This window comes from Gorilla gorilla, chromosome 16, assembly GCF_029281585.2.
Source record: "Gorilla gorilla gorilla isolate KB3781 chromosome 16, NHGRI_mGorGor1-v2.1_pri, whole genome shotgun sequence".
In the NCBI taxonomy this organism is placed as follows: Eukaryota; Metazoa; Chordata; class Mammalia; order Primates; family Hominidae; genus Gorilla; species Gorilla gorilla.
Window position 1 is genome coordinate 59663091 of NC_073240.2, and position 17096 is coordinate 59680186.

Sequence of the window (17096 nt, forward strand, 5' to 3'; positions counted from 1 at the left end):
ATTATATAAAACAAATGTCTAAAATTTTTCATTGAAAAAGAAAATATGTATGTAAAAATGCTAAATTCTGATAGTCACACACCAATACATGAAATAAAAAACCTACTTATTCTACAAGAACTTCAATGCAAAGAGTTTTTTAAACAGTTCAGTCTGCTAACATAAATACTTTCAGTGATACCAAAAGATCCTAATTCAATAGTACTAATCAATGACCATTTTAAGTCAGCCCAGAATAGCAAAGGAGCTTAGCTGGAAGAATACATTTGTTTGTTTCCCCAGAGTAGAAAAGAAGACAATTACTCCTACTAGACCTCCTTTCCTACCACAATGACACCTAACAACAAAGCTTACATCTCTGGATTAGAATTTCAGGTTTTCCCTTCCACCGTAAAAATTAAGTAGTAGAATGCATTAGAAAGGGATTGAAAATATGTATAGCATACTTATTCGCTTCTTTTCTTCACTTTTTTTAATCGATTCTGATGTTTGGCCACTTGCTCCATTATCATTCTTCTCATCTTTACCTTCTATTTTCTTAGTATCCTTGCTTTCTTTTTTTTCAGATTTCTCAGACGATCTTTTCTCTTCTTTTTTGACAGAGGCTTGTGTCCTGACCATACCGCCCCAGACAAAAAAACAGAATGAGTACTTCATAATGTACCAAAAAAGTCTATCTGCTTATCAAAATAAATAAATAAAAATAAATCCTTACTTGCTACTTCTATCACTCGTATTTTTTTTATCTCCAGAACTTCTTGAACTACTCTTTTCATCATTTTCTTTCTTCATTTCTTTCTTAGAGGGATCACCTTTTACCTGAAAGGTTCGAACCAGAAAAACAATTTGTACATATGGTTACATTTTTGTGATTATAAGAAGTGTGCTAATGGCAGAAAATTTGGAAACGATAGGAAAAATATAAGGAGAGTAAAAACTACAAATACATACAAATTAAAAATCACTGCAAATTCTACTCCCTGCTACTGTTAACAGCTATGAGTTGAGAACTAGCCATCAAATTAGACTTGCTTTGATAAACAGTTAGGGAAGCTTACTTTTTCAACAGAAATCAGCTGTCCATGCAGCTCAGTGCGATGAAGATGTGCAATACACCTGGACACCTCTGTGCTTGAAGACATAGTTACAATGCCATAGCATTTTGCCCCAGGACTTCGAGCATTTGTAACTACTTTTGCACTCAGAACCTATAAAATGAGACTGTACTTTAGAGAGTTTTACAACATTCCAAGTACACAGACTTCTAAATACATGAAACTTCACAACCGAAACTATATATTAATTCAGGGTGTATCTTATTCTGTCCCATTTTTTTTTTTTTTTTTTGAGATGGAGTCACACTCTGTCACCCAGGCTGGAGTGCAGTGGTGTGATCTCAGCTCACTGCAACCTCTGCCTTCTGGGTTCAAGCAATTCCCCTCCTTCAGCCTCTCAAGTAGCTGGGATTACAGGCATGCACCACCATGCCCTGCTAAGTTTTGTATTTTTAGTACAGACAGGGTTTTGCCATGTTGGCCAGGCTCGTCTCAAAGGCCTGACCTCAGGTGATCGGCCTACCTCGGCCTCCCACAGTGCTGGCATTACAGGCATGAGGCACTGCACCCAGCCTATTTCATATTCTTGTGATCACCATCTACATTACCCATCTTAGTAAATATTCAGGGGAACAATTTAAAGTGCCAAAAAGCAATTTAACCTTTTTATATTTATTTCCTCCTCTCAAATATGTAGCCAAAACACAATCTCATCAATGAAGTAATGGCACAATTAATAAAAGCAAATAAATTGGATTTGAACCAAAATATCCCTATCATAGGCCCACCCTGAATGTCTTTAGAGAAAGTTTCTAGTATTTTATTGATGAGTGTTAACACTTTTCTATAATGAGTAAAGAACCAATCACATATAAAAAAGCAGACTTAAAAATGCATCCCCCGAAAAACACCCTAAAGCTTGAAAGACAACACTTTCAATCTATGTGCTTTTAAAACGTATATGAACATGACAAATAATTGCAATTGTGTAAGATGGTTAGTTAAGAGAGACAAAGCAGGGATGGATGAGTGAGAAGAAAAGAGAGAGAACGATTCGGTGGTGAACAAAGAGGAGTAAAGACATAAAGCTGGGAAGAAGTAAACAGGAAAATCAGGAGTTTTATAGTGTGGGTGGCTGGAACAAATCAACTTTTACCTCAACCCTAGGAAAGGCTGATTTGCTCCATAGCCATTTAATTTTTAACTCCACGGGTCGTCTTACCAAATAAATGGTATCCTCATATAGTTTTACTACTAATAAATACCAACATTAAAATATTGTTTTCACATCTCTAACAATACATTATTGAAAACAGAAGAAAAAATATAACACAGCCTATCATGGGACTACAATTCTCAGTGTTCTATTTCTGACACCTACAAGAACCTCCTTTACACTCAGGCAACTCACTAATTGAAGCAGGAAAAAAACCCTCCAAAAATCAAGAGGACAGGTTTTGGTAATATTAATGGCTATTTACCAATAATGGTCACTAATTCAGTAATTTCAATATCTGAAAGCCTATCATGTGCACATGAAGTACACTAAATAAGGTCCCTGACCTCAAAAAGCTTACATTGGAGTACATTAACTATTTGATGTATATGAAAAACTATAATGTAAGTAGACAGTATTGAGAGCCATCAGGGATGCGGCTCACAATTCAAAGCATTTGTTATTAATTGAGTATTCTTTGACTACTCCTTCTCTTCCTTTAGGTCTCCCCTTAACTGCCAGAGAAACTTTTCCTGATGAACTAACCACAGGAAAGCCTCCCCTTTTTAACACCTGTGTACTTTTCCTTCACAAGACTTATAACAACTTCTGATTAGGTTTATATATATATCGGCGTGGTGCGATGGCTCACACCTGTAACCCCAGCACTTTGGGAGGCTGAGACTGGTGGATCACCTGAAGCCAGGAGTTTGAGACCAGCCTGGCCAACATAGTGAAAAACTCATCTCTACTAAAAATACAAAAATTAGCCCAGTGCAGTTGCTCATGCCTGTAATCCCAGTTACTAGGTAGGCTGAGGCATGAGAATCATTTAAACTTGGGAGGCAGAGGTCGCAGTGAGCCCACATCACGCTGCTACACCCCAGCCTGGGTGACAGAGTGAGACTGTGTCTCAAAAAGAAAAAAAAAAAGTTTATATATAAACTTAATGTAGATATATGTTTATATATAACTTTATATAAGTTTAAACCATTCTCATGCCTATATATATAGCCAGTTTTACATTTTTCTCCATTACTGGACTAGAAATCTGTAACAAGGATCATATCTGGTTCTCCCCAGGCCCCCATGAATTATGTATCCCACTGCCTAATAATAGTCTAAATATAAATGTATTTTCAAGATGTCCAAATCAGGCTCAGCAATATGCTAGATCCCAAGCTACATGCTACAAAGTATCATGATGAATAAACTTATTAGTCCTTGGCTTAAATAGGTTTAAAGTTTGGAATACAAAGATTCCCGAGGCTCAGAGAGAGATTAAATGATGAAACGCTATTTATCCCCTAACTCTCATCTACCATTACCACAGAACTCAATAATTATGTCTATTAACAGTCCTAAGAGATACAATAAATTAGAAGATATTCATGTAATACTATTTAGAATACAATCCTCATTTCAAATGCAGACACCAGAAAGACAGATAAAAAGGTAAAAAGAATGTACCTTTCCATATTTGCCAAAGAGGTTCTTCAAATCAGCAGCTTTGGTATTAGATGAAAGTCCACTAACCCAGATATTTTTAGTTGAGCTTCCACTGCTACCACTAGTACTACTTGTACTTCCTAGAATAGATTTAATATCAGATGTTTAAGTATCTCAATCAGAATCTTTATACAAAACTATAAGGGCCACATTCTTTCAAAACTATAATTTTGATAGTATGACGTTACTATATCAAAATCCTGTGAGTTTACTATTATTGAAATCAAACAGACAACATGACTAGTGAGGGAAAAAAATCTGAACGTATGTACATTTCCTATTGTATGAGTTCTACGTTGAAGAGGGTAAAAAAATCAATTACATGTCTCAGACTTTTGCTGTTCAGTTTTAATAATTTATAGTCTACCACTGCACTGAATAGAGACAACTAGGAAGCAGTCATTTAGGAATGAACAGACTGTTTAGTTGCCACATCTGCTGTGGGCTTTAGATCCTTAGAAATTGAAATGGAAGAAGAAAAAAGTCAGAGCAAGGTATACGTTTTTCAAGAATTTATATGCTTAATAACAAAGACGAACCAACTGGTACACCTTCATTCCGTATTAGAGAATAAGTAAGACAAAATGGGAATTATATGCAGCTGGATAACTCTAGATTCAATAAGAAACAATCTTCTAAAACAAAACAACTACAAGATTAAGATCAGAGGTCTCAAAATCCTTTATAATAGGTAAATGATTATATGAATCATTTCTGTACTATGTCACACATAAATTATGGCTTCATACGTATAGAGGCCATATCTTAGGATACAGGCCTAGCCAGTCACCCTTTTCTTCAAATGTGCTGTAATAAAAGGGAAATTTTCATTCACTTGACTTTATTTGGAAAATAATTTTTACTCACTTTAAGAGAAACAGTATACAAGCAATTAAAAGGAACAATTTCTATATTTCACATTCTTTTAAGCAAGACCAACCAATTCATAAATCACATCCTTATGATTTCTAACGATTTAAAATAAACTATGGAGGATGCATACAATTCTCCTTTACACATTTAGGAGGTATTTAAAAGCTTTGCAGTACCTGAATGTTTTATTTTCCCTTAAAATCCTTTTCTAGAAATTAAGTATTTTTCAAGTAAACACAGCACATGTACAAGATGAAACTATAGCTCATGGGCATGAGATAACCAGAGATTTCTCAGTATCAGAAAGCAACTAAATATTGCACTTTGAAACTTACAAGAATTTTAAAAAAAGAAAAAAGAACACTAGACTCCACAAATACACACAAGTATTATTTAAAGACAGAACAGGAAAAAGGTTGTGGTGATACACAGTAGTTATAAATGAGTAACAAAAGATAAAATAGTTCTGAAATTATAATGTAAGAAAGTATCTATTAATATTCAACACAGTCCCTTAGAACACACCAGGTAAGTGTTCCCTAGCTAATGGGTTTTTAACGTACCCAATACCAGTTTACAAAGTAAGTAAACAGTAACACATCAATCAGTTTTCTGTAATATATATAATTCCACAGTTTATATAAAGACCATCTCAAGTTTCTAGTCTGTCAATAAAATTTTTAAGGACTAAATGTCAAAGAAAACACCGCGCAACTACTACTTTTTAATGAAAATACGCAATGTCAACACTGAAATAAATAGGGAAAAAAATTCTTTACCTTTGTCATCTTTAGATGATGTCTTGCTGTCTTTAGATTCCTTTGAAGAGCTAAAGAGGCAAATCACCAGAAGAAAATTGAAAACAAAAACAAAAACAAACCCAAAACAGAACAGCTTGATATTTACTGTATTTCAAACTAGTGCTATTCATACAAATTAACAATTCCAAAGGCCTAGATTAGGTTATTTGAACAAATGACTCCCTGAGGATTCTTGGACTGATTTTCCCCAAGATGCCTGAAGATCTAGATTTTCTGACAATTCTATTCAGTGGAAATATGGCCATCTTCTCCAGATTTCAGGACTGGGACTTGACTTCATTTTGTGTTCTTAGAACTGATAGTTGTTCATTAACCATCATCACAAGGATTTTAAAAAATAAAACACAAAAAAATTGTCAATTTGAAAAAAAAACAAAAAACAAAAAACAACAAAAAAACCAAATATATGCTGACATTCGACAATGCAATCAGTAGAACACACTGCATTATTATGAAGATCTTGAAAATTTTTAAAAGTAACTTATGACGGTCAAAAATATTATAGGCAGGATCATAAGACACTAATTACTGTACATGTTCTTGAAGCCACCCCCTTAATGTAGAGTGATCTTATTGAATGCTGGAATTCAGTATCGTAAAGAACTGACATAGAAAAACAAACCTCTTTGCTTGACCAGAGGCCCCAGTAGACGAGGGCCCTTTCTTCAAAGTATCCTTTTCTTTGTCTCCAGATTCTGCTTTCTTAGAACTTTCTCTGGCTTCCTTCTCGACAGGGTCACCCTTCACGCAGTCTTCCTTCTTACCATCTTTATGGTTCGCATTCATCTCATAATCCTTGCTTTCCTTCTCCGGGCTCTGTGCAATGGCGTCCTGCCCATCTTTTGGCTTACTTGCTTCAGAATCTGTAATTTTCACATTTTTACCTGTTTCTAGGAGGTCATCACCATCAAAATCCAGAGTGATGGCATCTTCAGCCTGGATTGTGACCGAGATGTTGTCATCCTCAGCTTCTTTCACAGTCGTATGAGCTTCCATCTCTTCATGAGCTGTGTGATCAGCCTCAGCTAGGCTCCCTTCTGAAGGAAGAGGTTTAGATACTTCTTGTGTACCATCACCAGAACCTGCTATATCTAAGAGGATTTAACAGGAATAAATATGGCAAAACAAGAAGTTTAAACAATTTCATATTCATAAGCTAGAATAGGACCTAGAAAATATAAAGCCAGTTATTAGCACTGATGGAAGGTTAGGGAAAAAAAAAAAAAAACACAAGGGTATTAACTAACATAAACCATCCTTTACCCAGGATCACTTATTCTTCATGGAAAAAATGATCTCTACATACAAACACCAAACAACAATAGTGAGAAAATGGTTCCATCCTGAAGATACCAGCTCTTCATTTCTGGTTATAAGTTAATGGCATATGGAAGATTTTGTTCCTCCATGTGACAGTGACAAAAGTGCAGATTGTTGTTCAATGCTGGAATTATCCTGGGATTGAACCCTAGTGACCTTCAGAACTCCCATGGTGACTTCTTGACAGGTAACAGTCTGAGGATATCAATCAGTCTTCAGAGTATTTCAGGGCCCCATCTTTTCCACTCTTCAATGCTTGAGTAGTCCGGATTCATAGGGAAAACTGGTACAGAAGGCTCCAAAGATGCTCCTGCTCCGTGACGTTCAGGAAATTGGTTATTTCCAGTCTTCATCCTGTCCAGTCAGTCTGCAATTACCGTTTTCAAAGATGTCTTGCATTCCCCCAAAACAGAAAGGCTTCGGGCATGTGAGATTTTCAGTCAGTAGCTTCACTTCATCATTGCTTCTAGGCTTTTTATTTGCCTTGCTTAACCCTGCTCCATGTCCTTTCTAGTCCAAAGTAGGATCCTTTGACTTCTGTCCAAGGACTCTTCCATAACCTCCTACTGACCACATGTATTGCTACTGTTGCCCCTGTAATTGTATTGAATGAGACAGCTCGTCTAAACTAAAATTGTCAGACGACTGTATGGAAGTTTCTCTAAGCAGCAAACACAAAGTCAGTCTCCTGGTCATTCATCATTTTTAGGACTAGTTGTAAAATTCACTGTGAGTTATGCACTAGGACTCCAATAAGCACACATGAGTTACTGCAGTGTCAGTCTTAAGAATTTAATCAACTTACCGTATACCAGAAGTTATTTTAAAAATAAAATTAAAATTGGGTTAAATAAAAAATAGCATTGTTCACTACAGTAACTGATATGTACTATTAAGTTGCAATATATCTTTAGTGTTCAAAAGAAAATTAAAACCAATTGGAAAATAAAATTAAGATGCTAACTTAATTCACTAAATGGAAAATTTGAAAATAAACTAATTTCAAAAATAAGATTTCAAATAAGGAGTGCTTTTTACATAATTTACTGTTTTTCTAAATTTTAGCAATTTTTAAACTCTAGCATCAAACATACCTTTCTCATTTTCTTCTTCCTCACCATCCTGAAATTCAAAGAATAATCAAATGTAAAATGAATTCACATAAAACTAGATTTTAGTAATAGTACAAGATCAGCCAAGTTAAAATTGGTGGATAATTTAATGATATTATTTAGGGATACCTAACACTAACAAATAAATAGGCTATTCCAATCAGAACCAGAGTCCATGTAGAGAGATATGTGGCACAAGTTTGGTACATTTTAGAAAACAGGTATATCTATCAATGAGTACATCAATAACAAACTGGATTAGTTTCACTATTCAAAACTAGTTTATATAATCCAATTCTTCCTCATATCAAAGAGCTGTCAATAAGAAGGCTGACCTGATGACGTATTTTATGTCACTCAGTTCACAGGTACTCTTAGCTAAGATATACTATTCAAAACAGTACCAGAAAGTATAATCTGTAGACGTAACTTTCAAGTGCTTGAATACACAGTAATAAACCAAACAAACAAACAATACTCCCCTTTAAGTATATCAGACATTAGAAGAACAGTTACTAGGTCAGTTTCAAATTATTCATTCTTTTAATGTGTTAAAAGTGAGTTCATATCAACCACTGCACTCCAGCTGGGTGACAGAGTAAATCCCTGTCTCAAAAAAAAAAAAAAAAGTTCATAGTTGTCACACATATACTGATGGCAAAGCCAATTTTAAAATGGTATTTGTGTGACAGGTAATTAAAACAAGTTAACCCTCACATTTTTAAAATATGACTTTAATTTTAACGTATTTGACAGTTTGGCTAAAATTAAAATTAAGAATGTGCTAGCTTAAAAACAGAAGAGTCATAAAGGGAAGGGAGAAGCTTAATTTGTTCTACCAAGCAAATAATGCAAACATCACTGAAGTAATCAAACCAACATAGAACCAACATTTTCCCAAATATAAGACTATAAAGAATAAAGTAATATGCATTATAATCTCAATAACTGAAAAAATTAAAGAATCATTTTATTTTTTAGAGACAAGTCTTGCTATTGATGCTCAGGCGGTCTCGAACTCCTGGCCTCAAGCTGATTCTCCCACCTTATCCTCCCAAGTAGCTGGGATTACAGATGCAAACCACTACGCTTGGCTTAAGAAATGTTTTGTTTTGTTTTGTTTTTTAAACAGGTCCCTTACTCTGTCATCCAGGCTAGAGTGCAGCAGCATAATCATAGCTCACTGCAGCCTCAACCCCTGGGCTCAAGTGATCCTCCTGCCACAGCCTCCTGAGTAGCTGGGACTACAGATGTGTGCCACCATGTCCAGCAAATTTTTTTTTTTAATTCTAAGTGGAGACGAGGTCTTGCTATGTTGCCCAGGCTGGTCTGGAACTCCCAGGCTCAAGCGTTCCTCCTGCCTCAGCCTCCCAAAGTTCTAGGATTTACAGGTGTGAGCCACTGTGCCCTACCAAATGTTTTAATAACTTTTTTTGTTTGTTTGTTTTGTCTTGTTTTTTTTTTTTGAGACAGAGTTTTGCTCTGTCCACCAGGCTGGAGTGCAGTGGCATGATCTCAGCTCACTGCAACCTCCGCCTCCTGCGTTCAAGCAATTCTCCTGCCTCAGCCTCCCAAGGAGCTAGGATTACAGGCACCTGCCACCACACCCAGCTAATTTTTTATTATTATTATTTTTTATTTTTTGAGACAGAGTCTCCCTCTATCACCCAGGCTGGAGTGCAGTGGTGCGATCTTGGCTCACTGCAACCTCCGCCTCCCGGGTTCAAGCGATTCTCCTGCTTCAGCCTCCCAAGTAGCTGGGACTACAGGCGTGTGCCACTACACCCAGTTAATTTTTGTATTTTTAGTAGAGATGGGGTTTCACCATGTTAGCCAGGACAGGCTCGATCTCCTGACCTCGTGATCCACCCGCCTCAGCCTCCCAAAGTGCTTGGATTACAAGCTGAGCCACCGTACACAGCCTAATTTTTGTATTTTTAGTAGAGACGGGGTTTCACCATGTTGGCCAGGCTGGTCTTGAACTCCCGACCTCAGGTGATCCGCCCACCTCGGCCTCCCGAAGTGCTGGGATTACAGGCGTGGGCCAGCGTGCCTGGCCTTTAATAACTTCTGCTTAGAAAACTAAGCAGAAGTACGCTGTTTAAAGTCAGGTGATGTGAAGCTTGTTGTGAAATTACCACACACAAAGCCTTAGAGCAGTGGTTCTCAAACTTGAGCATGCATCAGAATCCCCTGGAGGGCTTGTTAAAACAAAACACAGATCTTGATTCAGAAGGTCTGGAATGAGGCTTAAGAATGTGCATCTGAGGGGGAGGGGGGAGGGATAGCATTAGGAGATATACCTGACGCTAAATGATGTGGCACATGTATACATATGTAACAAACCTGCACGTTGTGCACATGTACCCTAAAACTTAAAGTATAATAATAATAATAATAAGATTAAAATGGAAAAAAAAAAAGAATGCGCAGCTCTAACAAGGTTCCAGGTGAAATTAATGCTGCTGGTACAGCGCAAACACTGAGCAGTACTGCCTTTACAGAGTGACAACCTTAGTGAAAAAAGACGAAGAAAATGGAAATGTACGTAGAACTTTAAACAGCTTATTTATAATACAATTTTGGATTCATATAAAAGCATGCACTTCTTAAAATGTCAAATATTTTACAATGTGCTCAAAAGTACATTTGGATAATAATTTCTTTTTTTAAGTATTTTCTCTCTCTCTTTCTTTTTTAAACTTGTGTGTGTGTGAGAGACAGGGTCTCACTCTGTTACCCAGGCTGAAGTGCAGTGGTGTGATCTCAGCTCACTGCAACCTCTGCCTCCCAGGCTCAAGTTGATCCTCCGGCCTCAGCCTCCCGAGTAGCTGGAACCACAGGTGTATGCCACCACACCTGGCTAATTTTTTTGGTATTTTTTTTTGGCAGAGACAGAGTTTCACCATGTTGCCCAGGCTGGTCTCGAACTCCTGAGCCCAGGTGCTCTACCTGCCTCAGCCTCCCAAAGTGCTGGGATTACAGGCATGAGCCGCCATGCCCGGCCAACAATAATTTCTATGAAGTCATTTTATTAATAAATGATATTTGGACTAAGTTAAAGTGTGCCAATTAGGGAATGACTAACTATTTTACAACTAAAGTAACATGAAGGAAACTAAAAATACTAAAAAGCTCGGCCATAAGCTAAGAAGTAAAATAGTCCAGAACAAGTAAATCATCAATTGATAACAATGTAAATTCGATCACTATCTAAGACCATTATACTGTGCTCTAAGAATTTCTCTCTCTTTTTTTTTTTTTGAGGCAGAGTCTCACTCCGTCAGCCCAGGCTGGAGTGCAGTGGCGCGATCTCAGCTCTCTGCAAACCTCCACCTCCCGGGTTCCAGGGATTCTCATGCCTCAGCCTTCCCAGTATGCACCACCACACCCGGCTAATTTTTTTTGTCTGTTTTGTTTTGTTTTTCTGAGACTGAGTGTCGCTCTGCTTCCCAGGCTGGAGTGCAGTGGTGCGATCTCGGCTAACTGAACCCTCCGACTCCCTGGTTCAAGCAATTCTCCTGCCTCAGCCTCCCAAGTAGCTGGGATTACAGGTGCGTACCACTACGCCCAGCTAATTTTTGTATTTTTAGTAGAGATGGGGTTTCACCTTGTTGGCCAAGATGGTCTCTAACTCCCAACCTCATGATCCGCCTGCCTCAGCCTCCCAAAGTGCTGGGATTACAGGCGTGAGCCAGCATGCCCGGCCAATTTTTGTATTTTTAGTAGAGATGGTGTTTCACCATGTTGGCCAGGCTGGTCTTGAACTCCTGGCCTCAAGTGATCCTTTTGCCTCGGCTTCCCAAAGTGCTGAGATTACAGGCAGGAGCCATTGCACCCAGCCTGTAAGAATGTCTTAATAAATTGTTTTACTAGAATATTACTTTTAAGCATTATTGTCCAATTTGCAATATTTGGAAAGGAAAGAAAAACGCTTTAACTTGGGTGGAATGGTAGACAGAGACAGCAAGGAAAGAATGAATTATGCTTGAATTATGGATAAATCTTTTTCTTTCACATTCTCTTTTAGTTTAGTAATTTTTGTTGAAGGAATAAATAAACTGAGACACCTGAGCTTGTATTTAAAGCAGACTAAATTAACTTAAAGAATGCAACATGTGGCCAGGCGTGGTGGCTCATGCCTGTAATCTCAGCACTTTAGGAGGCTGAGGCAGGAGGTTTGCTTGAGGCCACGAGTTTGAGACCAGCCTGGGCAACCTAGTAAAACCCTATCTCTATTTTAGAAAAATATATTTTAAAAAAATAAATTTTTTAAAAAAAGAATGCAGTTTGACTCCCCTTATCTACCTCAGATGCAAAGAGCACACCACTTCCAAGTTATTGTTTTAGAGATGCAAAACTGATAGCTTCAAGAAAAAAACATAACATGTCCAAATTATTGGCTATTTTAAAAAGTAAAATAGTAAAAATACTATGATGTAAAAAAAAAAAACTGTATTCTATTGTAGTTCCTGTCAATTATAATGTTATTTCTAGTTGCTAAAGTAACTAGTAAGGTTTGTCTTACTTGCTGGAGAATTTTTAGGTATTTATCTTAACAATTCAGCATGTCTTCTGAAGAGTTTCATAATTTAAAGGGAAACTTTATGACATATACTTATATGCCGGTAGGAAATGGCCTGACCCAGCTTCTAGAAAACAAAACTGATTACAATGTGGTTGGAGCACAAAAACAACTTGGGTAAAGTAGAAAAGATGAACCACACGTAAATGCCTATTGATTTTACTGTGCAGTATGTGCAGCAAGCATAGCACTAACCATAAGTCCTAAATAAGAATCCAAAATACTTGCAATAAGGAAACAAACCAAGAAATACAATAGGAAACTTTCCCTGTCTAAATGGTATATATGCACAGACATGATATGCAACTATTTGAAAACAATTTCTCCCACTGAAAACAGATTTTTTTCCAAATGAGGAATATAGCAAGTAAATGTAAAACATTTATTTGTTAAATGTAAAGCATGTTTTTAAATTAACCACTCAAGTTTGTCTTGAAAAAAAAATTTCACATATGAAGATGAAGCAAATGTCTACAAGGTAAGTACTCATGTTGTTTATCTTCACAGTGGGATGTGCAATCCTTAGTCAAATGCTAAAATACATAAAGCTCCTTTATTTACTTTCATTTCATCCTAGAAGCAGCAATGACTATTAAGAGACAAAGACAAGCCTAGGACTTATTTTTCAGTGAACCAAGTATTTACTACGTATCCAATTCTACTACTCCCCATAGGTTATCTTATGATATATGTACATGTATAGGCTAAGCAAGAAGACCTCCTTTCCCCTGGCTTGAAATGTAAACACTGTATTCAGACTGACATTTAAAACAAACTTTCAAAATAACTTTTTAACCACTACTTACCTATCGGGGAATATGCTAAACATCATGGGAAATACAAAATGCTTGGCACATAAGTACTCAAAAAATACTTGTTGAATGAATTTACTAAATAAATGTAGTGTAAGACTGCTGTTTTTAGCTGGAAAGACTGAACTAACTGCTTGATTTTCATGTATCTGAAGCACTTAACTTTGGCACTATGTTAAGTATGATAGAACTCAGAAAACATTTCCTAGTGTGGAGTTATTTAGTGAAAAGAATATCAGACTAGGCATCATCACACCTAGGTATTTACCCTGTCGTTATCACTGAAATAGTTTTACTCTGTGATATGTCATCTATCTAGATGAATTTACCTATAAAATGGAGTTCACATGTGAACCATATAAGATATATCAAGGATTGAGTAAGGTAATGGATATAAAAAGCTCTCTGTGAATAGTAAAGCACTACATAAAAGAGAGAGATGAAAGAAAGCTTTGTGGAGGAGATAAGAGGTGAATCTGGCTGTGAGAGGTATACAGATTTTTATATGACAAAAAGTAATATTTTTCATGTTAGTGAAACATTAGGGGCAAAGGCAAATAGAAAAAGGAATACACATGATGTTATAGACTGAAGAGGTTCTTGAAACTAGAGGAAATTTTTAAGAATAAAAGCATATTAAAGCCAGGCATGATGGCTCACACCTGTAATCCGAATACTTTGGGAGGCCGAGATGGGTGGATTGCTTGGGCTCAGGAGTTTGAGACCAGAATGGGCAATAAGGCGAACCCCCATCTCTACAAAAAATACAAAAGTCAGACGGGTGTGGTGGCGCACGCCTGTAGTCCCAGCTACCAGGAGACTGAGGTGCGGTGATCACTTAGCCCAGGAGGTCAAGGCTGCAGTGAGGGGAGATCGCGTCGCCACACTCCAGCCTGGACGACAGAGCAAGACCAGGTCTCAACAACAACAACAACAAAATTAAAGTATTAGCAAACAAGATTTTAGAGAAAAAGCTCCAGAAACTTCTCAAGTAAGCAGTATATTCAAGCTAGTAAAACAACACTACAAATGACTACTAATTGCACATACACTACATCAGAATCTATGATTAATCCCTATATCAACTGAGTAAGAATTATAATCATTTTATAGACATAGAAATTGACTAATAGAGAACCTGCCACAATCACAATATTGTAATTAACTAATAGAAGTAGAATCTGAACTAAAGTCTACCTAGTATAACTTCCTAGAGGCTAATGCCTAAAGATTTTAACTTCTAGTCAAAGCCTGAGGACTGGCTCCTGAAATAGACATATCCCTATATAAACATGTTTCGTGTGTGTGTGTGTGTGTGCACATATACATAATTTCTTTTTCTTTCTTTTTTTTTTAAGACAGAGTCTTGCTCTGTTGCCCATGATTGAGTGCAGTGGCACAATCACGGCTCACTGCAGCCTCAACCTCCTGGACTCAAGCAATCCTCCCACCTCGGTCTACCTCCTGAGTAGCTAGGACCACAGGTGTGCACCACCACACCCAGCTAACTTTTGTATTTTTTGTAGAGATGGGGGTTTACCTTGTTGCCCAGACTAGTCTCGAACTCTTGAGCTCAAGTGATCAGCCCACCTCAGCCTCCCAAAGTACTGGCATTACAGGCATGAGCCACTGCATCCAGCCAGATTAAATTTTCTACTGTTTTTTGAGATAGGGTCTTGCTCTATTGCCCAGGTTGGAGTACAGTGGTGTGATCTTGGCTCACTGCAGCCTTGACGACCTGGGGTCAAGTGATCTTCCAGCCTCAGCCTCCTGAGTAGCTGGGACTACAGGCACAGACCACCACACCCAGCTATTTTAAATTTTTTTTTTTAATAGAGACAGGGTCTTACTATGTTGCCCAGGCTGGTCTCGAACTCCTGGCCTTAAGCAATCCTTCCATCTCAACCTTCCAAAGTGCTGTGATTACAGGCATGAGCCACCACACCCAGCCCAGACTAAACTTTCAAAAGCAATACCTAAATACTGAAAATAAATGAAACAAATCAACCTAGATATGTATCAGTGGGTGATACAACCATACAGAATGGAAAGAACTTAAAACACAGTGATTTGTCCATCCCCAGAGGGAAACACCCTTGCAAAAAATATGTCTAAAAAAAATCTTAAATTACTTTCAGTAACTACATTGTTGGTAGTGTTGGTATAATCATTCTAAAGTTGTTGTATGTGTACCGTGAGATAAATGGTTATCTTGGAAGTACCGTATGAATTGAAGGTCTATTTTATCTTAAAAGTAAAAATAAGCAAAAACAAAGAAAACAACTCCAACATTTTCTCTAGCATTGTACATTGAAAAGACCTAGAAACAATGAACAACTCAGTAGTAGCGAACACCTCCACCACCTAGATTGTTGTCTTGAAATACCATTTACCACTATAAAGAAGAAATGCCTAATTATAGGTCTAGAGCAGGAAATGGCACATCTTTACATACCAGCAAGCAAGGAATCAATCAAAGTCTACTAGGATCATGTTGAGAAGACTCAAGAGCCAACTTGATGAGGCTCTCACTATATGGAACAATTTAAGCATTAATGGTAATAACTGCGATGGACCAAAATACATTACATATATTCAAATCCATGAGTTCAAAATGAATCTAAAGGGGAAAAAAGGAAAAATTAAGAACTAACTGGCCACTGTCAGAGATGCCAGTGAAGCAGCTCAATATTCTGAAAATTGGTAAATAAAAAGGAAAGAATCAAACATATATCCTGGCTTTCCTGTGTAAATGATACCACTGGGTAACCAAATAGTAAATAAGGGAAAGTTTCTCTTTCTAGAAACAGTCCAACCAATAAAGAAGAATGATAGAATTAGAATAGCATCCCTTTGCAACCCCTAATTGGGTATGAATCATCAGTGATTGGTACCATCACAAAAAGACAACCAGATATTATGTGCATCCAAATAGAAGAATACAGTACTACACCTATGAGGTGGCTGTGTGTGTGCTGGAGTGGGGTGTTAACGCTGAATCTGAGAGCAAGCCTCTAGATGCTACAACCACCTTAACAATTTACAAAAAATACAATAAACAAAGGAATATGTTGAACACCACCACAGGAATGTAATCAGCAAAATCCAGGCCTTGGAAGCTCTATAGCAGCAACTGGCAAACTACATGAGATGCCTGTTTTTGCCAACCCTTGCTCTATGGGATAAGCAAGTTGCTTTTTTCAACAAATAAAATAGTAAGAGGAAAACAGATGGGAGGGAAAACCTCCTAAAACATTTCAATCAATCACAACATACAGATCTTACTGGTATCTGGATTTAAACAAGATATAATGAAGAAAAATCTACAGAAAATTGAACATTTGAATCCTAACTGTATATTTCATAATATTAAAATTTTTATTTTAGGAGTGCTAATATAAAAAATAAGAGTTATCTTTTAGAGATACATATTGAAAATTTTCAAGGGAAATATGTTTGGATTTGTTTCAAAATAATGCAAAAGGGAGAAAGTAAACAGAGGCATAGGGGAAAATAAGACTGGCCATTATTTGAAAGCAGCTGAAGCGAGGTGATTGTTACACTATGCAGTATCCCTGAATGCACATAGTAATATACTCAGTAAGCATGTTTAGAAGCATTAGATCATAATGGAACCTAGATACATTTATGTTTCTAGATGTTCCACTAGATATTATTTAGAAAGAGGAAAAAGGTCATTTTAAAGAAAACTTCTCTAAAAATGTAACCTCATCTTTTGATACAATATGGCAAAATCTTGCTCCCTGATAAGAAATACATAACTGTTCTTCCT

At 37.0% G+C, this 17096-nt stretch overlaps 1 protein-coding gene across 12 annotated transcripts in view; it reads right to left on the reverse strand.

The window, feature by feature from the left end:
* SLTM (SAFB like transcription modulator) overlaps positions 1-17096 on the reverse strand; it is a 54165-nt gene that overhangs the window by 13969 nt on the left and 23100 nt on the right. For 4 of the 12 annotated variants that reach the window (XM_031002538.3, XM_055363138.2, XM_063699024.1 and 1 more), the window contains 7 exons: positions 7889-7916; positions 6097-6565; positions 5433-5482; positions 3742-3860; positions 1059-1208; positions 716-819; positions 447-613 (listed from right to left, as the gene is read on the reverse strand). In XM_031002538.3, coding sequence (XP_030858398.1) covers positions 447-613; positions 716-819; positions 1059-1208; positions 3742-3860; positions 5433-5482; positions 6097-6565; positions 7889-7916 — 1087 coding nt within the window. The remainder of the gene's footprint in view (positions 1-446; positions 614-715; positions 820-1058; positions 1209-3741; positions 3861-5432; positions 5483-6096; positions 6566-7888; positions 7917-17096) is intronic. The other 8 variants (XM_031002539.3, XM_063699026.1, XM_055363139.2 and 5 more) reach the window with 5 other exon arrangements.